This window comes from Telmatherina bonti (genome assembly GCF_933228915.1).
Source record: "Telmatherina bonti genome assembly, chromosome: 7".
Lineage (NCBI taxonomy): Eukaryota > Metazoa > Chordata > Actinopteri > Atheriniformes > Telmatherinidae > Telmatherina > Telmatherina bonti.
In genome coordinates, this window is record NC_136625.1 from 23915977 (window position 1) to 23943744 (window position 27768).

Sequence of the window (27768 nt, forward strand, 5' to 3'; positions counted from 1 at the left end):
CATTTGTAGGTGGGCTAAGTCCACTTCTTAGGTCTGAATCAGAATCTGTTCAGTGCATTCACATTTCCCCAAACAAAGCGGACTTTCCGAACAAACGGACTCAGATTCGACTCAAAAAGGCTGATGCGAATGTGCCCGTAATCACTGGCACTGAGCAACACACCTCTTCATTTAAATTAAATTTTGCATATTTTATGCTAAAGTTGCGGTATAAAACACTGAGGTTCAGCTCTTTGCTAGACATATGCCCTGACTAATTAAAAAAACATTACGTTTTTTTTCTTTTATGAGTATGTCTCATGCTCTTCTTTTTTTTTTTTCTCTCTCTGTCCCTTCTTCTCGCTCTCAGTTTCAGTCCAAGTCCGTCACTTGGAGGGTTTAACTTTGATTAATGGAGAGTCAAGCTCTGCATTAACAGCCAGGGGCTGCGAGTAGAACCAGATAAAAGTGGAGCACGAGAGCCAGGGATGGTTAGGATAGCAGAGAGGAGCACAGGACACTGTCACCAATCACTGTCAGCAACATCGTCCCAGGGTGACAATGTGGGACACAGTTGGAGGGGACAGTGGTGCTTCATTGGGCTGAACCTCACCCTCATACAGGCACGACACATTGTCTCTGACAGGCTCTTCACACAGGGGTTAGAAGGGCATGTACATGTGTGCACAGGGTCCTCATTTATCGCAGTCCTGCTTCTTTTTTTAGAAACAGTCTTCCTGTCCTGGGGGACACGATATGGTTAAAAAATGTTTTTTTTGTTTTTCAGATAGTAACAATAGTGTAGTAATGGTTGCTGTTTAGAAAACAGCCCTCCTTTCTTTTTTGTCATTTGCACTTTTAGAAGATCTCGTGAACCTAATTATTAGGAAACAAACAGGGTCACACAGACACATATGCAATAATAGATTAATTAACTTTACAACAAACTAGCTGGAACTTCAAATGAACCGTCAGTAAGGGACAACAGGTGAATCAAGGGAAATAATCTGATTCGTATTTTGTGTCTATACACACTTGAAAGCAGCCTTGTGCATGAATTAAATTGGAACCAAAACACAGAGCTCTTCTCCTCAGCTTTTTTTTTTTTTTCACTGCAGGAATTTCTGTGTAGAGCACCCCTCCCCTGGGTCTGTCAGGAACAGTGTGCCTGTGGCCGGTAATTGATAATGCGGCCCAGGCAGGCCTAGCCCTGGTCAGCAGAGCGTGAACCACCTGAGAAGCAAAAAAAGTCTGAAGTGCAGTGAGGTGAAGCTCAGCCCTCACATTCTCTGTGTAGATTGTGAGAGAGGAAGGGAGGGCTGGAGGTGAAAGCCAAGCAAGGCAGACAGACATAATCCACACACTGACAGGATAAACAGAGCCCTTTCCGTCCTTCACATTTGCATGTTAGACCATGGTCTGACATTCAAATCAAGAAATACCAATCTCAATCAAAGCTGTAGAAGAAGCCTGGTTTCCCACAAAGAGACTGTTCAAGGAGCCTCAGTGGGTAAAATATAGATATTTTTTTATGTAACAGTGCCTATGTTAGGTCAAAAAGCACAGAGTGGGAAAAGAAATGGAATAATCATTAAAGAAGATCACTTTGCTTCCTTTCGAGGAGAAGATTTATTCATAAAGAGGGTGACTGGAGACCAGGTGGAGCGAGGACCAAGCTTTATCTCCGAGCAGGCCAAGTGCCAAGTGGCTGATAGGCACAACATGCAGAGCGTGGGCTTGCATGAGACTGTCTTTCTGCCTGCAGACATGGAGGAGGAGCTGTAATCTAATCAGCCTCACTTGTATGTTTATAAATTGGTTTGATTAGAGAGCATGTTTGGATTCATCCTATAATTAGAGTTATCTTAGCACCTTTAAGAAGGTTGTGATTATAGCTGAATCTTCAGCATTTTCATTTTAAAAATGTAGAAAAGTTAAAAGTTAATGGATATTATATTTATTATCTTTTGTGATTAATTAGTGTACAATTTGTTTTGTGGTGTTCCTAAATTTATATAAAAGATATTTTATTGAAAAGTAGCTTTTTTTTTTTTAGAAAGGAAAAAAACTAATAAAAATAAACAGAAAAATATCACATTAAACCTCCAATGGATGGAGCCATTGTGTCCTTCATGCATTTATTCTAAACTGTGAATGCAAAGCAAAATGCGCATGCTGGTTCTCATACCTCCCTTGATTTATTTCTTTACACACAAGTTGGCTATTATACCACGTTTCTTGAATGCTCACTTTGTTTTTCATAAATAGACAACTCATTGGAGAGCATTTTTATTATGGTTTGAGTTTTTTTTTTTTTTGTTTATTTTTTGATTGATTGTATCACATTATGAACTAAGCACTCAAAGAGTGCAAACATGCAACAGCCCATTGTATTTTTTTCCAATTATTCTGGGCATTAGTTTTGCGTTAGAAACTCTTATGGCAAAATATATTCCCATAGTATAGTATCATTTTAATATTGCCTAAATCCAGATTACCCCCAAAGTCTAAACACTTGTTCTTCATCCGATTTCTGAGATTTGCTGAATAGTTATACAAAATCCCCTGTAACTTTTTGAGTGATATTGCTAACAGATAAACACAAGGCCTTTGCCTTGGTGATGGTAAATAAATCTGGCCAACTGACCAATATCATTAAAGTGTTAGCTAAAACCATTACAAGTGGAGTTTGCACTGGCAGGTCTGGTCTGGAGAAGGCAGGTTGGGATTCCTGGACAGGCTGTGAAGGTACACCACACTGGGCCTGTGATCTAAACCCTTAACCCCCAAAATGCTCCCCGGGCACTGACATGGCTGCCCACCTTCCTCTGGTGAATCTAAAGCTTGGTCAAATGCAGAACCTACTTTCCCAATTAGGATTAAGAAAGAATTACTTTTTAATAGGGTACCTTTCAGTTATATTAATTTCTTTTGTTTTAATTGTTGTTAATATAGCTTGAAAAATACTACACAGCTTGAAGTATACCTCCTTCCCTGGCTGCACGGTGGCATAGTGGTTAGCACTGCGGCATCACAGCAGGAAGGTTGCTGGTTTGAGGGTTCTGTCCAGGGTGTACCCTGCCTTTCGCCCAAAGACTGCTGGGATAGGCTGCTGGGATACCCCACAACCCTTCATCAAACTAAGTGGTTAGGATAATATATGAATGAATATTCTTTCTTTCCACGCAGTATGTAGTATGTGTCCTGCAATGGAATGGTGACCTGTCCATGGTGTACTCTGCCTACAGTTTGTTCATTGCCGGGATAGCCCTGAATTGGAATAAGCGGTACTGAAAATGAATGAATGAATAAATAATATGTGAATAATGGAGAGGAACAACGATGATGGAGGAATGATAATCAAGAGGACAAAATGATAGAACTATCATGTGTGAGGGTTAATAGACAGCATCTGTGTGTGCACTGAGGCTTACTGGAGCTGAAGGAGGCAATATTCAGTGCAGCTGAAGCAAAAAGGATATACCCCTATATTAAATTATGTTATTTAACAAAAGAAGTGCTGCTCATATTTAGATGCGATCTTAGTGTGTACTGGCAAGAAAATTCTTCTGATCAGATGGGCTGAGTGTGTATGCTGGCACAAGAGTTTTGTTCATGGGCAGACCTGAAGGAAATAAAGAGGATTTTATTAACTGTGGTATTGTGTGGATCACAACATCCTGTTGATTTGATACTATTAGAGTGTTTGCACAAGTGTTTATTTCATCATTATGCATTACAGACATCAGACTCCTGGCTGGGTAACTGCAAAAGATAACACACACACACACACACACATATATATATATATATATATATATATATATATATATATATATATATATATATATATATATATATATATATATATATATATATATATATATATATATATGTATATACTTAAATCTGGCTCCTGCAGGTCCATGCTCACCTCTCTAACAACTACACAATCACCCTCCAATCCTGTTCAAATTAAGTGAATGGGATGGCATTTAGATTTCACACCTGACCAGTTGTTTGAATTTCACTAGATTTTAGATTGACAGAGGCTGATTTGAAATGATATATTAGTCTTTTGAAACATTAAGGCTGTGGCGATCAGCCATGATTTGCATAAGGCAGCCTTGACCTCGGCTATATGCTAATAAAGGTGCAGCCAACAGGTCACCCAGTTTCCATAAAAGGCACCACAAGCCATCTTTCACTTCCATTGACTAGAAATGTGAAAATGATGGATTCTATGGATACATACCATTAGTGTTCCTGAACTCAGACAAATATTCTAAACTTACCACCTGATGTTACGCAAAATAATGCTAACCTAAATAATACTGATTCTTTTGGCTCAAACATGGCCAGAATCCCACTAATCGTAGTGACTTCTCAGACCAAGTCTACAGCCACCAAACTTTGGCAAAGCTGGGTGATAGTTGCTTCTTCAGAAGCTCGGCTATAAAAAAATATAACTGATAGTTTTGTTTATATGAAGCAGTATGTTTATAACTACACAAAATTAGATGAATTCCAGATATGGAATGTCATGTTAATGTGCAGTATATTTTTCTGAGGTTATTCAGGCTCATTCATGTTAAACAAAGATACGTCAGTATGTTTCTGCTATCATTAAATTCATAGGAAGGCAACTGATGAAGTGCTTACCCAAAGCTGGACTCGTACAATACCCTGGAACAATCTGATTCTGAAGTACTACAAAATCAATATAGCTGCAGAAGCACCACCTTTTAAGTTGAAAGCTTGTTCAAACTAAGTGAATGGCAAGTTGTACTACATGTCAAATCCAAACTCTTGCTTGTTTTTGGAGGCAATTCTGAAAAAAATAATACAAACAAACAAAAACTAGGTTCATAGTTTCACTGTGCTTTTCAGGAAGAATTAGCAAAGCAGACGCACATCCTTAAATGCCTGTGCTTTATCATCCCGCATCGGCACTTATTTACAATCAACGAACAGCTGTGAGAGACAAATCTGCAATCACTTCATGTTTGTGTTGACGTTCGCTGATCTCGTGTTTCTCTCTGTTTCACCCAGCTCCATCAATAGTTCCCATCATGCACCAAATCAGCTCCAGCATGAACAGCTTCACGCTATCGTGGCCTCAACCAGAACAGCCCAATGGGATCATCCTCGACTATGAGCTGCGCTACTACGAGAAGGTAAAGTGTGTGCGTGTGTCAGCGGGTGATGTGTCCCTTCCTCTGTATATGCAGAGCAAGCTCCATGTAAGCCCTCAGAGTTTGAGCGTTCCTGGATATCTGGGAGCAGAATCCCCCGGGTTGATAATATGTTCTGTCCTTGTGCTCCCTCCATCTCTCCCACTGTTCTTTGGTTTCTGCTGCTGATGAAGTGAATAGGTTGACCTCTGCTCCCGGCCCACTCTGCACACTGCAGTAACCCTGTCCCGCTGTGAAAATGCATGGCGTCTGGAGGGAGTCACATCGACCTGTCTCCTAGCACACAATACGTCTACTTTATTAAGTCGCCAGCCCTACCCCTCAGTGCCGATGCTGCTCCAGTATTGACCTGTAGGCTTTTCCCAAGGCCTTGGGCATAATGATACTGAGCGATGGGAGAGTCTAGGTTTTGTTTGGACCCTTATTTGTCCTCCTAAAGATATCGATCGGTGCAGCAAGGTTGGTCATGGACCATTTTTTTTTCCACAATCCTTGTCATTTTAAGAGTTTTTGGAGACTTGGTCCACCTGCACTCATAGTCTGCTTTCCAAATAGAAGATAAAAATCAATATAGTTTCGACAATGTTTTTTTTTTTTTTTCAGTTGAGTTATTTACTTCTCACACTCTCAATCTGTCTATGGTTCCTGGATCAATATTCACAACCCCACCTTAGAATAGTTTTGTCACATTAAGCATTTTCTACCAGAGACAAAAGAAACTGTTTGAAAACGATGTTGCATTTGGAAACACAGTGGTTCAATAATGGCTCTGTTGCTTCTCGGTTTTCCCCCTGGCATGAGACAGGTCATGAAACTGGATCCCACTGCTCTGCCCCTGACACACCTTATCTGCCAAGGGGGTTTAGTGTTGTGTAAACAACACACATGCAGTCCCATTACCTCATGAATATCAATAAAACCTAATCCTGTTGATGTTTATGGAGCAAAGCCTCAAACAAATTGATGAGCACACAGTAATCTCAAATTAGTGAATTATCAAGGGCAGAATTGCCTATTGTTCTGGGATAATGCTGGTAACAGGAAGGTTGTTCACTACACCCTCATCTTTTGTCTAAATGTACCGACATGTCCCCCTCTGTGTTCTATCTGGGGATGTCTTATCTCTCTTGAAAACAGTCCAGCATGTGAGAGTAGGTAAGACACAGAAGGTGAGACAGAGTGATTGCTTTGTGACACACTGGGCTGTCGAGATGAGATTTCCGCTGTGGAGACCCTCTTTTGACACTCTGTACTTTGAATCTGACAAAGCTGTTCATATGTTCCAACCACACTTTCTCGCAGAAAGCTGTTGCTGTCTTAGTTGTCAGCAGAGATATTTTTTATACTTGATTAAGCACCAACTCTCAGAAGAAAAAAGTAGCAGGTGGTGGAAAATGAATAAAACTGCATTGTTAAACCACATTATGTATCTGCATAATGAGAAATCTACAAAAATTCTGTAAACACGCTGGGTTGGGTTTCTGAGGATGTTTGATAATGGCTTTTTTTTACCAATATCCAGTATACAGATTTTGTCCAACTCTTAATTTCTAAATCCGATATCAACCGATACTGATGTTTTTTAAGTTGAGTTGTGCCAAACAAACAAATATACATTGCATACATTTTTGGAAAAGTTGTAAAATGAAAAAAGTTAAAACTGATACCGATCATTTTCGATATTGCATTTAATGTTGATATTGGACGATAATATCGAAACAAATCTTCACTCAGCTGTTAAAACATCACAGTAAGACAAGAGAAGCACAACAAATATGTTAGTCATCCGGGTCACTTATTGTTTCAGGTAAGTGATTTTAGCTCTCTGTGTGGGAACTGGTCACACATTAATGCCATGTTGCAGGTTATACAGCTGTAAAATACCACACAGGAAACCATTAGCACACTTAGAGGATCGGAGACTTGCTTTAACCACAGATGGATGGACATTGCTGACCACACACAGCTCATTGCATGTCAGGCTCATGGGAGCCTGACAATTATGCCTGTGTATGAAGACGCTGAGAGAAAGTGTCACAGCTGTCAATGTTGCAGGAAGGATCAGTAGGACACTGGATAAATTCTAAAATATCCATTTAAGTAGCTGTCATTGCAAGCACAGACATTGACATTGGGGGTGGGGGTACACCCAAGTTTTATAGTCATGTCAAAACATATTCTATCTTTTAGGTAATATTAGGTAATATGTGAAATTGTGGTCAAATTTCAGTCAGCACAATTCAGCAGTGGTCTTCCAGTTACAGGATAGAGCTGTAATATATCCTGAAACCAGGCCTGCTGACCTTAGTGCGTTTGACCTCAAGCTTGTACCCAACCATGCTCTGACAAAACTGACAAGACAACATTGTAATTTTGCATGAACTGGATCTTTATTTCCATCGAGAGACATCGAAGCAGTAGATGCATCTACATTACAGTTATTCTGAATTTCAGGTCCATCTGGATGAGTAATGGCTAATTTTGAGGAATTTAAGCACCTCTGTATGGATGCAATTTTCTCATGCATCTAACTGATGCCTGGATTAATCTGAGAGTCCTGCTGTTTTCTGCTCTTGACTTGATTGTTTCAGCATGCCTGCCACAGTCAGCCAGTCTTAAGCACAGCAGAGAGCTGCCTTACTGCACTCCATTTCACACAAAGCCTCACACACCTATTTGCAATGACAGCTTCTCCGGCAGCATATTGTTGTTACCATGTAGTAACATATAATTATCAATGAAATATCTGGTATTTCAGCCACAACCATGCTTACATTTTTAAGCAAGTTCACCTAAAACCCATGCTGAATACTGAAGGATGTTCACTCAGCAGCCTTCTCTCATCCTTCAACCTACTTTCTTATTACAGAGTAAGCATTCCCAGGAGCCTGTAAATTGGGAAGCAAGATTAAATGAGTTTGAAGGTTTGCAGAGAAAAGTAGAATCTCATGCTCCCCGTCGCTCCATTTTTCTCATACCCTTTTTCACCGGCTTGCCTGAAAATTTGGGGAGGGTGGAAATAACTCGGCACAGTGAAGGTCAGGCCCTCCATTAAGCCTGGAGCAGAGCAGCCACCGACTCTGGTTTCTGATAGCTCTGTTGGTGTCACCGTGTGCATCTGCGTGGCAGTTTGCACTTGTGTTTGTGTGTGAGTGTCAGTAGTAGTGCAGGTGTGTGCAGTTTGGGCAGCAGTAGTAGTCACGCCAAAGTGTGAGAAATTCATAAGGAAATACAAGTTTTACATCACGTTACCACACTTTGCAACATATTTATCCTAACACCATCTGCACTTTTGGCACCCTGAAATCTTTCTTGTGCTTTGCATACACTTAGCAACGTCTCAAATGAGAGACCAGATTTTTGTATTTATCTTTTTTTATTTCCTTTTCATCCAGCCAGCCAAGACTCAACCTTGGCTCTTTTGTAGGCACATGTTATAGAACCAAGTTTAGATTTTTGAAAGGAACCTATGAAAAAGTGATTTTTCTCTTTTGCGCCTTCATTATCAGCAAGGATGTTCACAATTCCTCCTTCAGACTGCCTTCTCTTTGTCTCTACTCATACTGTCTGTCTGCCAGTCAGTCAGTAAATTGTCAAATTAATGCAATGAAAGAACAACTTACCCCCCCCCCCCATAGACACACACAGACACACACTTTACCTTCTCGGAAAAATGGGAGATCTATTATTTACTGTACATACTTTTTTTTTTTTTTTTTATTACTTTTTTATTTGATTTCCCTCTTATTCTTTTGTGTGCTGAGATATTTCACATTATTATTGTATTCTAATTTATTTTTTCCTCACAGACATAGTAGTAAAATATCCGTTCCCTTCCTCTACCAAATTTTGCGTTGGGTGTACCCATTATTTGCATGCATGCATGCAAGTGTGTGAGCCTGTGAAGAGGACACATGGTATCCCACCATGTTTGCCTTCATGCCAAGTGGCCATGCTGTCCATTTGGGGTAGTTGGCATTTTTGAAAAACAGACACACAACATTATTGACACACACATGCACACACACACACACAAACACACTTAAATTCAAGTGAAATAAATGGAACTGAAGCTTAATCTTGTAGTTAAGGATGCCATATAATCTTAAATTACATGCTGTTTAACATCTCAATGGAATTGTTGGAATAATGAATGAATAATAAATCTACACACACACAGGCAAGATTAAAAAAAAAGAAAGAATAAAGAAAAAGTGAGAAAATAGGAGAAAAAGCAATGGAAAAAAGGCTCTATTCCCCTTGGCAGCACATGGGAAAGTATTTACCTTTGCAGTAGTGGATTCAAATGTTAACCGGTGAACTGAGCTCCACCAATCGAACCACAAGATTACAGCTAAGTTGGCAGTAAAACTGTGACAAGTCAATCTGATAATATTATTAAAATTTCTACTTGTATAAGTGTTTTGTAATAAATAAATAAATAAATAAAAATATGTAACTCATTCAAAGCTGCAAATTTTATTATCCTCTGTTCCCGATCAACTGAAATTAATATATTAAAGAAGTCTTTCTTTTGAACGTTGCGAGCATTTACATATCGAGATTAATGTTGACATTTCTATTATATTTATTTTATTCAATGAAGATGTTCATTCATTCATTTTCTTAACCGTTGAATCCAATTAAGGGTCACAAGGAAACTGAACCCTATCCCAGCAGTCTTTGGGCGAAAGGCAGGGTACACCCTGGACCGCTCGCCAGTCCATCGCAGGGCCACACAGAGACAAACAACTCAATGAAGGTGTTGAAAACTGTTTTTCTTTTAGCATTGGTAAACAAATAAACAAATGATGGATTTTAAGTTTTTGTTGCCATTCAGAAAACCTTGTACTAATTTATATACATCAAATATAATAACAGTTCATAATTGTTAAGAGGACATCAGATAATTTGATATATTTTAGCTGGGAATTCTACAGGCAGTAGCAGCTTTAACACTTTTGTTTACAGAACAAGTCTCACAAATGATTTGCCAAATACTTCCAGTTGCATTAATAACCGTGGGCTCAAGTCCAAGTTGTCACCAATATATTAAACAGTTAGTTAGCTCTGCAAAGCTAACCAACTGTTTATTACCATGGATATAAACAATTCACAAGAGAATAAATATTGTGTTAATTTAAGTTTTATTTCTATCTATGTATCCTTTCCTTTTATATATTTTTTATTCTTTATGGTATGAAAAAGTTGCGGTTTTAACTGGTGCTTCGCCTCTATTTACTTTGTATCTGAAACAATTAATTGCAGCTCTTTACCTCCTTCTTCACAGGCCTTTTCCAGCATGCTAAACTAGCAATTTCAAGATGATGTGAAATAAAGAAATAAATTCAATTTGGTTCTGCACAAGGAAAGCACTTCAAGACTGATTAAGCAGGTGTCTTCTGAAGGAACAAATAATAATTTTGTTGTGGAATTTATTGCTTTACAAACCCTTGTCACGCACGACAAGATATAATAAGCTGAGGAAAATTGGACATCCTGAGTCTAAACATTATAAACATGCTTGACCAACAGAATTTGGTGACAAATTCTAATCAATATTATCCATCATAACAACCATATTTGCCAAGTTTGTCTCTCTGATTTTATTAAATGCTACGGAGACCAAACTCCCCACAGTGCTTCCTGTCTGTCACCCCTGGCATTGCTTTTGATTGGCTGTTCAACCATCTGCCTTTCCACCTGCAACTCTGTCTTGATTTAGTAAGTTGGGGTGTGGTTGTCCTAATCCCCATTTGACCGGCAGCAGGAGAGGACCTCTCATAGCTGGAGGTCCCTCCTGGCATGTCCTTTTATTGGCTATCCCCAAACCTGCTGGAGTGCAGAATGCCAGCTCATTTTTAAGTGGCAGATGTGTGTGTGTGTGAGTGTGTGTGTGTGTGTGTGTGTGTGTGTGTCACATAATCCCCGTTTGACAGGCAGCATGAAGGGGCCATTCTGAGCAAATACAACAGATGGGGGTGGGGTTTTTAAGATAGAAAATAGCAGGAGTAGGTAAATCTTGACCCTAAGTGGTCTGAGCGCATTCAACTGTGGCTCAGACCATATGATAAAGATGACTGTGGTTCCAGTCTCTCAGGGTGCTTCTTGTGTCCTGCACCTCTTTCTGACACACAAGCTGCTGGTCATATGTTCAGTCTCATGAGTATCGAACTTTACATTTGTTTTTATATTCATTTATTTTTTTTAGAGAAAAATGTTATGTGATTGCTCTCACAAAAAGACTTTGCAATAATAAAACTCTCTCTAAACCATTTACATCCAGTTTTCCATTTATAAATATCACATTCCTCTTCCAGACAGACAAAAAGCCTGGTGGTGTGATGCTTTCCAAGTCTAAACATTTGTCTTCATCAAGCTCAGAGTGTCCAATAAGAGTTAATGTGATTGTACACATCATTATAAGTGTGTGTGTATGCGTGTGTTTGGGAAGGAGGGGGTAGATTTCATAGCTGTGTTTACCTCGTCTGCTCAATGACGGAGCAACCGGAATGATTCAATTACACCAATCAGATTGGGTAATGATTTCAGTGTGGGCCGCCTCTGCCTTGAGTTTCTTATCGTTTCCTACCATCTTCCATCCCCCCTCCCTCCTCCCTCTTGCTTCTTCTTTGCCATTTTTTTCCCCCGTTCCACTCTTCTGTCAGCATAGATTTTTCTTTTACTCATCAGAACCCTCACACACGTATCAGAAGATGTACTGGAGCCGCAATGACCATTTTTACCAAGCTTCAAGAAACACCTTCTCTATTTACTCTGCCTCAGTAGCACAAAGAAATCTGCCCCTTTTACTCCTAACCGCTCTGTAAGGAGTGTGTCAGCGTCTAGCTATCAGTGGCCTGCAGTGGTGGGTGTAGTGTAGGTGCGGTATTATTTTCCAGCTGTCATATTTACTCTGTGTTATGGAAAGATGACAGTCTCAAGTTATTACTGATCCCCTATAGCAGATCTTCTACCATCAGCTAGTGTCCAACAACACTGCAACAGACCGGCTGGTTTTGTTGTGCCTGGAAAGAGAAGTGTCCCAATAATGTTGTGTATTTAGTAAAATGCTGACTGCATGCATATGCATGTCATTATACATGAGTATAAACTTGAGAGAATTCTCACTGATTCTTAAACAAAGTTTTTTAAAGCTAGGCAGAATAATGCAGCAAGCATCTGTACAAAGACTTTTTCTAAGCATCCCCTTTGATAAAATATAAAGAAAAAGCTTCATGAGGGTGGAAGGTATCTACTGCCGTGTTTGGCCAAAGCAGCATACTTCAGACAATAACACAAGAAGATGTAATGGCCGATGTTCTTGCAGTAATTAAACTACATCATAAAGCACATCTAAAGAGACAAATACTTATGCTGCTGTGTTTTTATTCCACAGAAGCAGTGAATTCTCTTTGTAAATCACAGGATCTGACTGCCTTAATTACCACATTGTGTATGTGTGTTACCGCATGAATAGGAGACACCGTTGCTTGAGTAATGAGATTTTGTACAGTTTACTCAGCATTTTGCTTCATGCAGTTTATTATATTTGGAGTTCAAATTGGCAGAGCTGTTGTTTAAAGTTAGGAAACATAACCACTAACTGTTCAAATCTGTCGGAAAAACATGTGTTTCTGGAGAGCTTCAGGACTTTACCGTTCAGTTTGTGTTTCTTTTTTTTTCTTTTTTCAGTGTGTGTTTCTTATTTATCTTCTCTGTCTTCTGTGATAGATCAGCTACACCTAATTAATTAGCGTGATCACATTGAGTTATTTATTTGTACACTGCTTTCGCTTCCTATATGGTTTACAGCATTTAAAATACTGATTCAGCTGATTTATTCCTAATTTAGTCATATCCACCCAGACTATTTACTTAAGTTATGTGAATAACTTTTTTTTTTTCATTTTTGTCATTCGAGAATTGCTGTTTTCATTGGCTTTAATGTTTTCCTGGTGACATCTTAACAGTAAATGATGTCTGTTTTTGTTTCTCCTTCTAGGACCATGCTGAGATTAACTCCACCATCCTGCGTAGCCAAACGAACACAGCACGTGTGGAGGCCCTGAGGCCAGGTACGGTCTACGTGGTACAGGTGCGGGCACGGACTGTGGCTGGCTTTGGCAAGTACAGCAGCAAGATGTGCTTCCAAACCCTCACAGATGGTAAGGATTGCCGAGCCAGGGGAAACAGCTCTCTTTCTCTCTGCCTGCGTCTCTCTGTGCTTTTCTGTCTTGTTTTTTTTTTTTTTTTTTCTTCTTCTTCTTTCACACACATACACACACCCGCCTCTCTCAAACACTCGCGTGCCTCTTTGTATTTGTTGATGCATTATTTTTGGTAGGGTAGATAGAGGAGAGACGTAATATTTGATTGCACTTCAATTTCTACAGCAAAATTAATTTCCTTCACGGTCAGGTTTGAAAGAGTGTGTGTATGCGTGTGTTTGTGTGCACTTTGAATATGTAGAGCACTGAGTGTCTTTTGTTTGTGCAACTAACTGTGCTTGATCCAAAATGCTTAGCTAATTGGTTTTTCACCCAGCCCTTCTGTTGCTGGAGAGCCATCCTAGAATACATAGCTGTGATTAGCAGTTGATGAGATTAATTTTTTTTTTTTTTTTTCCCCTGGGTGGCAGGGGGCTGCTGGAGAGGGAAGTGGCTGAAGTGGGGCTACAACACCTGGTAGACTGGCAAAGATGTGGAACTATGTTCATTATAGCACTCCATGCACAAAGAGGATTGTGTGTGTGTGTGTGTGTCCAGGATGTCAGTGAGGGTGACATATTGCTTCCTCATAGACCTTCAAGGCTGTGGAATCGGTGCTACAACCAGCACAGCAGGTTTCAATCTGGACGGTTCAAACTTTTGACTGAATATTTGCAACACTCCAGATGACGACTTTACGACGCCTTCGTGGTTATCGTTCATAATGTGTCAAAGACAGCGGTGGCATTTCCACATTGTATCATTCCTACTAAAGATGAGAGAGTGTGTGACATGGTGATGATCTTGAGGGAGGGCAGGATGGCATTGATAATAATGATGATGAAGCTGATCATTTTGGCTATTTACCTGAGCGGAGCAGATGTGGTAGCGCGGTCATGGCCCCTTTGCCTCTCCCTCGTGATCACAAATGATCAGTCCCTCAAACAGGTATTCATATGAGCCCGTACACGTGCACACAAGCACGTCCGCGCACATATTCCACACTCGCTCAGACTGTGTATGGTTCATTCTTTGGCAGGTTGCCATAGCACGACATTCGTCAAGGCAATTAGCGACAGACTACAGGACACACGACAATAACACCCACGCCTCCACCTTCTGCTCCTTTTACCAGTCTTTCTTCATCCAGCTTCATTACCTCATAAAGACAACATGTCACCAGCCTTTCCCGCTCTGATTTTTTTTCAAAATGTATAATCTTTTTTTTTGTTTTCCTGGTGGCACATTCTCACAGACCTTTGGGCTCTCAAGCATTATCAAAATGAGAACATTCTAGTCATTTTTGAATGACAAGAGGTGAGGTGAGTCTGAAGTTCTCTAACAGACTGATGCTAAGAACTAACTGATGGCAATGGAAGCTTATTTGTTGCAAAAAGAAGCAGTTGTGTGATTTGAGACTGACAGGGGAAATCGGCCTTTTAATATGGGCGAAGGATGGATTTATACAACCTTTCACAACTAATATCCATCAGAAGGTAACAGAAAACTGACTGGAAGCTCAAGTGGTTGGAACAGCATTCTCAATGTTTCCTTGAAACCTTCTTAATGTGCAAGTTAAAAGAGTGAAGAATTCCTGTCACATTGAGTTTCCTCATATATCACGGCTTTTACACTGCTCTGAAAATGCATTCGTTTTTCCGTTATCTCTTTAATCCAATCGGCCCATTCTGCACAGGGGATTGAGTTTAGAAGCTGCTGATTTGCCTGCAGCATGCTAAATTGGGCAACGCTTTAACCTACAGTGTCTGGTAATGCCAAAGTCGCAGAAAGACAGGGACACAAAAAGATAACTCATGTATCTAGGTTGTCCTCTGGACCGACTCACTGTCAGCCTGGAGAACTGAAACATGTTTGGACCATATGTGTGATTGACAGCAGTTGACTTTCTGATAACACAGCAGAAACAATATTTTAAGGTGCGTTTTGATTTCTAACGGATATTTTACACTCTGTCCCTCTTCTGGCTAATCAAACACAGCATGTTTGTTCATCTTGCATACACACCGGATTTCTGTCAGAGAGATCAGTGTGTTTTCTTTATCCATCTATGCAGCCACTCTGCTTTCCTCTTCCTTCATGCAGTTTCTGCTTCTGCCCCCAAAAGATTCCCATTATTGCACATATATAGAAATGTCCTCATCAAAGTCTGCATTTGTTCTCTCTTTTGGAACACAGATGACTTCAAGTCTGAGCTGAGGGAACAGCTTCCTCTGATTGCAGGGTCAGCAGCAGCAGGAGTGGTCTTCATTGTTTCCCTTATTGCTATCTCAATTGTGTGCAGCAGGTAAGCAGATTTTTCTTTCTCGTGTCTATTCTAGTCCATACTGCATAGTTAGTTACATCTTTGCTGCAACTGTCCCTGTCGAAATAATAAGAGTCCAGATTTTGATTCCAGCATGTTTTGCATGTCTGTCTAACATACTTGATGTAACCATAATAATATCAACAACTGGAGCTTTGCTTGTTTAGCAAAGATCAAGTTGTACTAAATAAAGACTTAAGAATAGCACTGATTTCAAAATAATCATATAATTCTTTAACTTCTATACCAGGGTTCTTCATCTGTGGTCTTTGAGGACCCCTGTCCTGCAGGTCTTAGATGTTTCCTTGCTTACTTGGCCGAGATGACTCATTAACAGGCTTGTGCAGAACCTGAGTACAAGGTGTTGAGAAACTATGCTTCATTTGAATGGTTGTGTCAAGGCAGACAAACAACTAAAACCTGCTGGACATGGACCCTCAAGGACTCTTCTCTCAGCTTACATCCTAAACCCTTGAAATTGTACTTTTTGTTGGATATTTGGAGCTTGCAGTGAGAAAGCTTTGGATGTTTCAGTGAATTTTTGCAAAGAGGTTCTTTAAATACGGTTACAGTGCTGGTGATTCTACTTCAACCTTTTAAACAGAAACATGACTTGACATTGTTTACAGGTACATTGTCACTTTATCTCAGGTTCAGCACAACTCAAAATAACCCTGCCTGGTTGAAATAAATGCAAACACATAGTTGTGTGTGCCATCCCTCATGACTGAGTGCAAAGGACACCAAGCTGGACTATTTTCTTTGCTCTTTGGCTCAGCAGCAACACAAATAAAAAGATTTTTTTCCTGACCTAACCCACTGGGGTCCTGTAGAAATGACAGAATGCAGGTTTAATGCAAAAAGTAACACCAAAGAGATCTCAATTTCAATCTCTTATTTAACCCTTTTTATTTTTTATGTTTGTACGTAATACTCTGGATTATTCCAACTTGTGAAAACAGTTTTTAAAACAAGCCCTGAAATGATGTTTCAAAAAAGCAATAGATGTGACTGAACGGAAAGCTAAGATGTCAGATATTAAATTGAATACTGTATTCCATTGAGAACATGACAACTCCTACTTTGCCCTGTTAAGCCAATCTCATTTTGGAGCAATTTGTCACATTGTCACATTCCTGTCTTGCTCCATTTTAGATATATGAAAGTCAAATTTTCTGCAGTGCACTGTGCAAGTTTGAGCAAGTAAGTGTTCATCAAATTGGCCAGGCTCTTTTGATGCTGAAGCAGAGGAGACAGATGAAAAGGAGAGAGATCCTATCAAGGTCTAATTAAAAATCAGCTCATTTTCATAAACTTCATTTGCCGTTGCTAAACCGCTGCAACTGATTCAATTTCATCAGTATCATTTTTAGGCCATACAGAAAATCCTGAACAGGAATGAGACTTTATTTATACTTCCTTTCATCCTGTCAAAATATATACTTTCTCTAAATGTTCACCGCTCCTTTAGGAAAAGAGCTTACACCAAGGAGGCTGTGTACAGTGACAAGTTGCAACATTACAGCACTGGAAGAGGTGAGTCCACAAACATGTTCATAGCTGCAGTTGTAAGACCCATAATGTGCATTTTTGTTTGCCTCCTTTTTTTGCCACATACCTGAAAAACTGCACATGAGAGTTTAGTGACCACGTGTTTATTTAGTCACATAACTCCTCAACTGAAGCCTTTATTTTTTGGATTTCAAGATGAAGGCATTCATGGACTGATTTCATGCCAATTCATGGCCAAAACAATGTTTACTTTGGTATTTCTCACTCTTTTTTAAAACATCTGTATTAATGCTTGTTCATATTATGAATATGGGTCAGATTTGCAAGACACGCATGATGTATGTGCTGCTAAGTAATCTTGTGTCCTTTTCATTTGAAATTTAGTACCACTCATGTTTTGTGCAAATCCTTAAGAGTAGAATATTATACAGCAGATTTTAGAAACCATCACTTAGTTTTTTGTGGCATAAGTTCAGATAAGTGTGATCTTTGTGCTTTTTCATAATGCAGAAAAAAAACGTCTATTTCCATTTCTTTTTCTGCTCTACTGCTGTTGCATTTCAAGATATGCACATATAAGACATATACACTGAATTAATGAGATAGAGGCAAGGTAACAGTAAAATTGCTGCTAGGTAGGTCCCTATGAGTGCACTGTAAATGACATTTCCCTTCCTGTATACTGTCAAATTGACTGGCATCTCTTTGGGCTTGTATGATAGCTGTGATTGAGTCATTTTTAACCACTTTCCAGGCATCGACTGATGAGGGAAAGAAGCCTGGAGGGACACACATATAATCTCAGGCACACTGAGTCACACACATATACACAAAAGAATGTGTACTGGCTTTGTACCTCAAATGAAAGCCCTACATACTGCCAACCTAGCAGTCTGAAAAGGGGCTCACTCGAGGGGATTGAAATTTGTTGAGCCTGACACAGCAAAGTGTTTCAACACAGGAACTTTGTGTCAGAGCTGCGGGAATGGCACCTTCGAGCTCATTAAAGCCGGTGTGGACATCCAGTAAGAGTCGCTGCTATATTTAGGAGAGCCTATTGCAATTAACAGAAGTCATGAAAAATAAAGGATCAGAGCTTTTGCCATTGCTGTTGCCACATAAGCAAATTGAGGAGGAGATGAAGCAAAAGAAGCGATAAGGCACCCTATTCATAGATCTAGTTCTCCAACAAACACATTTCCAACACTGGATGCCTTTTCTCCTCGCCCAGTGGTGCATTGTTTTTCTCCTATTCTCTCAAGATTTGATTGGCAGTTTTGTAATGACAGTATTCAGAGCAACAATAAAATGGAACCACTCAGCCAATTGTTTTGGTTGAACCTCCAAAGTAACATTGCCATCTTTCACCAAGCTGTCTGCGGCTCCAGATGTGGCCACACACATTCCGTGATGCATGTTCACTTTGTCTTTCTCAAGAGGGATGTTGCTGCGGAAAAAAATGTGAAATCAGCGGTGCAACTGAATAGCAACTATTTTGATGTCAGCCCTTTGACATTACACCAAAGCCAGTTGTGATATCATAACCAACAAAGTGGAACACACACGTGAACACACACAAGGTCCACCAGCTCCATCTCAGCCAAGGGTTATATTTGTTTTATTTTCTCATTGTATAACCAGTATGGCCAGTGTTCAGACCTCATTATTTTGACTCAGAAAATGTTCTCGGTGGTTCTGTTCCCTTTGATTGATGAGTTCATTAACATTCATAATAACTAAGTCATACATTTTCCTTTATGCATTAATGCTTTGCAGCGTATGACTACACACGTTTTAAATAGCTAATCTTTAAACCATGTTTGTTGTCTTGTTGTTGCAGTTGTTTGTGCTTTAGCATCTGGTGCTTACACTTAAGAGAATGGGATTAAACAAGAAAACATCTAACAGTTAGTTATGGTTAGATCCCTAAAACACATTTTTATGTTCTTCATTTGCTTCTGTTATCTTGCCGCTGAATGCCACCTTTATGCTTTGAGCTCTTGAGCTCAAAACAGAAAGGGTCAGCATTTGTAGATTGTCATGCAAATGCTGTTCATTATTTTAAACAGTACAATTTTTATCATCTTAAATGGTGTAACATTACTATTAATCAGATAACTTCTAAACATAATATCCACAGTGAATATCAGTGTGACTTTTAATCCAATACAACAGTTAGACCTCCGCCTCTGTTATTTCCATACTAATGGAGCACATTGTGTGTCAGACAAATGATTTTCTGACATAAAACGACAGATAATTAGTTTATGTTTAGAGAGGAATCTCAACTCATTATACACAGAGCCACATAACAGATTAGTCGGCGTCTTCGACCGACGTGAAATGAGAATAAATTCACTAAACAGAGACAAGGCCCTGTCTTTTTTTTTTTTTAATGTTTGTTCCTTAAAATGTTTAATTACATAAATATATATGACAATACAGAAGCTACTACATTAAAAACTATAAAATAATTGAGAGAAAATCATGTTCCTTTGTTGAAAGACTGATGCATGAAAGAGGCCCCCTGATTAAAAATGATACGCTTTTTTTGGTGTCGCTATTGCTTTTATTGACATTGCCGTCTGTCTTAAGACCACATGTAAATTCTATTTAGTAAGATCAGTAATTAGATTTTTCCCATGGCGGGAATAGATCAGTGTAAACATGTGGTTGATTTGTGAATACATTAGGGAGACTCAGTAAGCCGGCAGAGCAGAGAGCAATGTCAGTGATGGGCACTGGTGAAAATAACATGGTTAAGGACCATGCAGTCGATTTCGGATTTAAACAAAACAGTAACAACGTTATATCCATCTCATCTTGCTAAATTTATGTAGCTATGTGTGTAGCACATAAAATGCCAGGAAACAAAGTATCCCAGCAAGAGATGACATTGTAACAAGATGAGCACCTTTGCTGTAAAATGCTGTGAGCTAAATAGTCATGCTAGACAAATATACAGCAAAATAATAACACATGTGTCCACTTTAATATTCTAGCATAGATATTCTGACTTACCATTTTGTGAAAATTATGAAATTTTAGTTTAGTTGGCTTATTAGTCATTGTGTCAGCTGTGTAACACTGGTTTCATTTATCGGTTACATATAGACATACCTTTCTGATACATTTGCTTCATACACATCATACACATATAAAACATGAAATTCATTCACTTTATTTATTTATTTATTTATTGAGAGGTCTTAAAAAAGATGTGTCCAGTTAACCAGGACTGTACCACAGGGAGGGAGCGAAATAAACTGTTTGCATTTTAAATTATACATGAAAGTAAGCTCTGGACTGTGACATAGAAAGTAATGGGTGTGTATTATTAGGAGGAATGTGTACATGAGCCCTAGATTTGGAATAGATGTATTCCCATGTCCCCTTGTGCTTCTTGCTGAACATGCTTCCCACAGAGACTTTAAGTCTCGTCCATGCTGGCAACATTTGTAAACTTAAATACTGTACGGAAGGCAAACTGCTAAAGTCTCTGGAGGCTTTTCTTAAAATCACTGTGTTTGGAATATCTAATTATCAATTATGCTCACCCAAACAGAGTTCAAGGCAATTAGTGTGGTAACTGGAATCAGCTTCTAGTCAAGAGCAAGGTGAGGCCCTTTGATCTCAAGGCTAAAATCTATCTCTGCTCTGTCTCACGAGACCCTTCCCCTATTCTGTCTATTTTATGCAAATGACTTCTCACAAGGCTGACTTGATGTAGATGGGTGCATTCAAACCATCAATGCCAGAGTTTGGATTAAACAGCTCTGAGAATGTGAGCTGCCCTCTGATGTCACTGTAGAGATCAGGACTTGATGTCTGGTTGCTTGCTGCCCATTTCGTGGCAGCATATTTAATTTGTTTACAAGTGTTTTTTCCCCCCGCCCAGCCCATCGACACAGAAAATATCTATCCACTGTTCAGAGACATCTCTGGTATGTGAGCCAAGCTTGCCTATTGCAGACTTGCATAAAAAGCTTGTTGATATCACAGCAGCCTTATCTCTTTATGAGCTTCTTTTGCAAAAGGCTGCAGGAAAATTGGTTCTCCGCAGATCAAAGAGCAGATACTGCTAGGGTAAGGGATAAAGGGGCAAAAAAAACCTGTCAAAATTTATACTTTCTTTCTATCCACACCTCTCCCTCTGTTCTTTACTCTTTTGCTCTTTTTTTTTTTTTTTTTACCAGTGTAGTTTCAACAAATAAAATCCAACTGCCTGTTTATACATGCAACTGATGCTGCATGTAAAATACACAGGTTTCCATTTACAATTGTCATGCTCTGGTGTGTGTCTGATAAGGACCACAGAACAAATAGCGTCTGCATCATTTACTTCTGTTAAGAGTCTGCAGGGACTTTATGTAACACTGTCACACTGTCACTTCAGCTACAACTTTACGTATGATTGCAGTCGTCAGTTGTTCACATGAGCCAAAATAAAACGACTGACATCCTTTGCTGGAAAGCTCACTGAGCACTTTGGTTGTTCTAGAACTCTCTTTGCGAGCCGACATGTCTAACTGCCCCTCCCCACTGGGCTGCCCGACCCACTTCTCAGGCTCTCCGGGAATGAAAATCTACATTGACCCTTTCACCTACGAGGACCCCAATGAAGCGGTGCGAGAATTCGCCAAGGAAATCGACGTCTCCACTGTCAAGATAGAGGAAGTCATTGGTGCAGGTATGGTGCATACATGGCATGCAAAAATAAGTCTATACGTGTGTTTTTGCTTGCAATGTGAATGTGGATCTTCCTTGTGTTGTTTGTGTACGTTTGTGTCATTTGTATATGTATACATGCAATTAAGTTTAGCCCGAGTCTGTTCAAGGTCATAAAGTCAAACCCTTTTTGGCAGCGACATGAGATGGGAACGTGTCAAGTACACAAGCAGTATATAGGGCAGCTACCCAGGGACCTAAAGGTATTAGAAATAACTCAAGCCTTTCAGCCTATTCCCCATGCGTCTCTGTTTTTGGATCCTACTTTATTGGTTTTGCTCTGAACACGCTCTACCTTGCATCAAACCTTTTCATTAACTTTACATTGCAAAATTGGCACACACATCTCGTGTGTCCTTGCTTCAGAATGAATTTTAAAATCTCCATTAAAAATCATGAACAGGTAATTAAGAGCTTTGAGGTAACTAAAATAGCTCCTTGCCAGTAGGTCCATGTGTCTTGAACATGTGCCTTTCCTCGTGACAGAAAACAGCCTTTTTGCAAGCTGAAGCACATGTTGTGTTTATGCATAAAAATGCTGAAATAATAGCGCTGCGACCAGGCCTGAATAAGCTCCTGGACCCTGACCTAATCAGAAAAGTAGGTGTGAGAAAGTGCCAGAGATAGGATAGGGTTAAGGATCCAAGGGGCAAACTAATTAAAGATTTCCGTTTTTGTTGATTTCACTGTGTGGTGTCTCTGCAGGACACCAAGGTGGTGATAATTAATCAAATGGGTTCCAGATATTTACCAGATAGTGCTTGGCTGTTATTCTTTGATTAGGGAATATGAAGGCACTTGGCATTCTTTAAGGATAGATGACTACTGTGAGTCTGTGGAGCCACACTGTTAAAATATCACCAGCAGAACAACAATAGCAGAGTGGAAGACAACACTCAGCATGCTCGATACAGACATCATTAGGAGCTACACTAGCGCTTTAGGTTCAGCTCATCTTTTTCCATTTGACCAATAGTGACACTCAGATCTGATAAAGCAGATCAGTGATTGGGTTTGACAGAAAAGTCACTGTACCGTGTTTCCATCCAGGTGAATTCGGAGAAGTATATAAGGGCCGATTGAAGCTTCCTGGTAAGAGGGAGATCTATGTCGCCATCAAGACCCTGAAGACTGGCTATGTGGAGAAGCAGAGACGAGACTTCCTGTCTGAGGCATCAATCATGGGCCAGTTTGACCATCCAAACATTATACGTCTGGAGGGCGTAGTCACAAAGAGCCGTCCAGTCATGATCCTGACAGAGTTTATGGAGAATGGTGCCCTTGACTCTTTCCTCAGGGTGAGTGATATCTGTGAAACTAAGTCGCATAGAGAAAGTATGGGAATTAAAAAGAAACTCGGCATAATAGCATAGAGAAGCTAATCTGAAGTAAATCCTTAAGCGATTAAAGGCGTTGACGGTTAGAATTATTCCTAATACAAATTGGAATGAGCCTTCTTAATCTATCCAGTGCCAACTGAGAATATACTCACTGACAATGAGCATGATTTCAATCACTCCTAATTCCACACCAGACTTTAACTTCTCTATTAATGCCTGCAACTATTAATGGACTCTTCATTCTTTCTTTTGCAGTCAGGATTGAGCGGACATACACCTTAATCAATATTCAACTCCCTTTTTTTTTTTTTTTTTTTTTTTTTTTAACCTTCTTCAATCTCATGGATTGCAGTTCTATTCCACTTTGATCTAGGGTGGGTTTAAATGGGCTCTTTGAAGTTAGCTTTGCTAACCGCCACATCTGACTTGTGTTTCCATCGATCTCTCTTACCCTCTTATTTGTTACTGTGTTTTAAGGGTTCAAAGCTTGCTCTTGAGAGCATTCACACAAGGGAAGGGAAACCATATGTGGATTTCAGCAAGATGGATGCCAGCATGCCACAATGCAATAATGATCTTTCAGCTGCAATGATTAACATTTGCTTCAGGGATTCATTTTGCCATCAAATAGAAGTTTACTTACTTGTCCTCTGGACATTAACAGGATTATACTTGCAAGAAAAGAAGTTGGCATGCTGAATATGCAAAGAATAACCAAGATAAATAAACTCCAACATAACTGCAAACCCAACAGCCGGCTAAAAAGGTGTCTGTTACTGTAGGCATTAGTCTAATGTATCTAATGCTATCTTGTCCAGTTATTTTCACCTCAGTGAGCAGCCATGACACCAAATAAATGTGAAGACGTCTTGCTGACTTCATATTACATCAGTTACTCGCATGTATAAATGATTGTGTTCATATTTCTGAATAATAGAAAGCTGAAAATGTTACCATATCTAAAAATGTGGTCCAACATGCAGCCCCAACATGATTCAGACAAGAGTCATCTCAGTTTTTTTTTTTATTGCCAGTTTCAGTACCCCCCCAGTTATGCTCATTAATGATAATTACGTCAAAGATAACATCTAAATGATCCTTTTATTTGTTTTCCTGCCTGTCCTCCAGCAAAACGATGGGCAGTTCACAGTGATCCAGTTGGTGGGAATGATGCGTGGAATCTCAGCAGGGATGAAATACCTCTCTGAAATGAATTACGTTCATCGGGACCTGGCCGCTCGAAACATTCTTGTCAACAGCAACCTGGTGTGTAAAGTATCAGACTTTGGCCTGTCACGCTACCTACAGGACGACACATCTGATCCCAGCTACACCAGCTCTCTGGTGAGTCCCTGTGATTCTTATCTTTAGTTTTGCCTCTGGGTCATGGATAATCCCTCTGACTAATCTTGTGGGTTATCTTTACATCATTTTAAGTCTCCATGATGGTTTTTCTGACATACCGGGCAATTTAAAAAAAAAACCATAACAATGTGTTAGATATCAGTCTAATAAGTTTTGACTCTGACAGAGTCACAGTCTTTTTGAAGGCCTTTCACCTTTTCAGTGTCTTTCATTTTATATGAGCTGTCACTCTCTTCTTCCTCATTCCCATCCTCCTCTGTCCTATACTCTGCAAATCACAGACTGGAGGTCTGTCACATCTTCATTAGTGTGGAGACAAGCCTCCTCTGGGAAGGCTCTTCTCTCGTTGGCATGCCCAGAGCGTGGCAAAACCAAAGGGCATTGCAGCCTCTCAAACTGACATCTCCTACCTCTTTCTGACTCCCTCCACTCTCTCACTTCTCATTCGTACTTACTGGGGCATCATGGGAGGCTTTGGCTCCTCATTAACTCCTCCACGCTACAGATCTGTAATTATTAGCAGCCATCATTAGTTCATCTTCTGCTTCTCCTCTTCCTAATTCAAAACACACTTTTACACCCTCACAAACACAAGCATGGATGATTAGGACAACCAGACATGCCTCAGGTTGTGTGGGTTGGGTTAAATGTTTCTGTGGGCATGTGAGCATATAAGTAATGGTGCATGAGTCTGGGCTTGTAACTTTGTCTGTATGTCAAATATCACTTTAATGACTTTGTTAAAGACTTTAAATGAAATTTAGCAGTTTACTGCTTGTGTTCCATCTGACTCTTATCTATGTAGATTTGGCTTCTTTCTAAAAAAGAAAAGTAGCATAAAAATATTCAGTTACTATTAAAGTACTGAATGAATCAGTAATGATTCATCACTTACTAAACAGCATGTTTATGTTGCAGCAGCTGAAGATTAAGCTGTTTGCAACTACTTTATACATAATATGCTTTTAAATGTATCATTAGAGGATTAATTGGAGAAAAAAAGTTCTGGTCCCAGTCTTTGGTTTTGGTGAGATATTGTTTAATTTGAATATTTGTTGAAGAGGACTAATAATAGTGTAATATGTTTATTTGCAGCACTCTTTAAAAATGTATTCAGCCATGAACTGGAATTCACCTGTTTCCTTCTTATTTTGGGCACCCAGTGGCCCCACAAGACTGTTTCTAACAGTGTTACCTGGGAACTGAACTTTTAAGTTGTTTCACAAAACTGCCCTGAGGTTCCTTCTTCGTACATGATTGGTTGTATACACTGTGGATGTACAGCTCTGTGGGAGCACAGTATATCGTATGAATAACTATGAATACAATCTGAATATATTACACTACTAAAAGGGACCTATTTTAGGATGAGCTTCAGAGGTATTACAACACAAGCCGTGAGATCAAAAGCCGTCCGGCAGCCTGGGAGGCAGTCCCACCCAGGTATGACAGCAGTTCTGAAAATAATGTCTTCATCTAAATACAAAATAAACACAACAATTACACAAAACAGAGTTTCTCTATAATTTCTTCCTTTCTTTCTGAGTTAAGTTGGGAACGGCTTTCTTAGAGAATCATTATGTTATGTTAAATGCAAAACACGCAGCACCAGCCAGCTGGCAGGAGGTGGCTGCCAAGGTGTGATCAACAGCAGTGTCAGAGGAGCCAGAAGAGATTTGACCTCGCATTGGGATGACTGGGAGCTAATTGCTCCACAGGAATAGCTTGCTTTGTATGCTTGACCCCTGTGGTTAAACCTTGCTGAATGGGTCTTATTTAGCAACAAAGACGGGCAGCACCTCTGTTGTCTGCGTCGCTGAGCTGGTTAATACAAGAGTGCAAAAGGATTGGATTATAGATTGTGGTCAGTATTTTGATGCTGAATGCAAAATTTACAAAGTCTCATTGAGGGTGTTAACTGGAGAGTCCACAGGTTAAATCCTGGAAACTTTCTGATGGTGACACACATCAGATGTTTATGCATTTATTTTTCTTTTCTGCTGCAAGGTTTTTTGAAAAAGAAATCGCCACATTAAATTTTTTCTCTGTTTCTTTTTATGATAAATGCAGCCTTTTATCAAAGTCTGCAAATAAAATCTCCTGCTCTTCATTAATCTTCACTGACAAGAGAAGCTACATTCATATCCTGGCACACACAGACTTATTCCATCTATATTCTGCTGTATTATGCACATAAATATTACTGGATTTGATTAACAGGCTGCAGGAAGTTCATAAACACTCTGCTGATGTTTCTACAGACTTTTGCCCCCCTCCTGGTCCAACATGCTCTGTGTTTATGTATCCATAGGATTTGTACAGGTCCTTCAAACTCCTATTTTGTAATTAAGCTTTGTCAATCTCATGCCCTGTTCTCCATAAACTCTTTGGTTATGACCTGATACTAACCAATCAGTGAGCAAGGCTGGCATCGCAGACAAGGACGACGGAATCGGGGAATTAAATTGCACTGACAGGCAGTGATTTACATCGTCACCAACTGCCTCCTCGGGCAAATTAATCACCTCTTTCCCTCCACTGCTTTTCTAATTTTTGTCTGCAATTCTAGGCACACCAATTACAGTGCCTGTGGTGTGATGCTGGATCCATGGTTGGGAGGACATGCTGGTAATTGTGTTAACCCCGGATGCGGGTTTGCTGTGGAGCAATGTTGTGGAGTTTAAGACAGAAGGAGGCTGTCCTCCCTCTCTGTTGGCAGTACACCAAAGTCATGATTAATTAGGCTTACAGGACAATACTTGAACTGCACTGGTCTTGCTAAGGTGCTGTGTGTTAATTAATTAGAGGGCTTCGGCTCTAGCGTTTGTGGATTTTTTTCTTTCCTCTGCCTTGTTGTTTTTCTGTGGACTTTTCCTTTGCTTACCAATCCATCCATTGTATCTGTCATTTCTTTCCAACTGTCAGCTTCTTTTCATTTGTTTCCTTTTGCTTGAGCAACATGAAGAGGCTGCATCGTGATGGCCTACCCTGGGCAGTTGTGGCTAAAGATAGTTTGCCATGATGTTGGATCATATTTATGACTGATCTTTGCGCATAGAAGTGAATAAAAGTCAGAGGCTTTGTGGCTAAACTTGTGGCATCAGTGATTCAATCAC

General features: G+C 39.7%; 1 protein-coding gene across 3 annotated transcripts in view; it reads left to right on the plus strand.

Annotated features, from left to right (window-relative positions):
- LOC306758187 (ephrin type-B receptor 1) overlaps window positions 1-27768 on the plus strand; it is a gene marked incomplete at both ends in the record, with an annotated part of 159600 nt that overhangs the window by 117329 nt on the left and 14503 nt on the right. The window contains 7 exons of one of the 3 annotated variants that reach the window (XM_079243416.1): window positions 5032-5156; window positions 13180-13342; window positions 15581-15689; window positions 17179-17243; window positions 21721-21909; window positions 22998-23245; window positions 24416-24631. In XM_079243416.1, coding sequence (XP_079099542.1) covers window positions 5032-5156; window positions 13180-13342; window positions 15581-15689; window positions 17179-17243; window positions 21721-21909; window positions 22998-23245; window positions 24416-24631 — 1115 coding nt within the window. Of the gene's footprint in view, window positions 1-5031; window positions 5217-13179; window positions 13343-15580; window positions 15690-17178; window positions 17244-21720; window positions 21910-22997; window positions 23246-24415; window positions 24632-27768 lie in introns of all 3 variants that reach the window. The other 2 variants (XM_079243417.1, XM_079243418.1) reach the window with 2 other exon arrangements.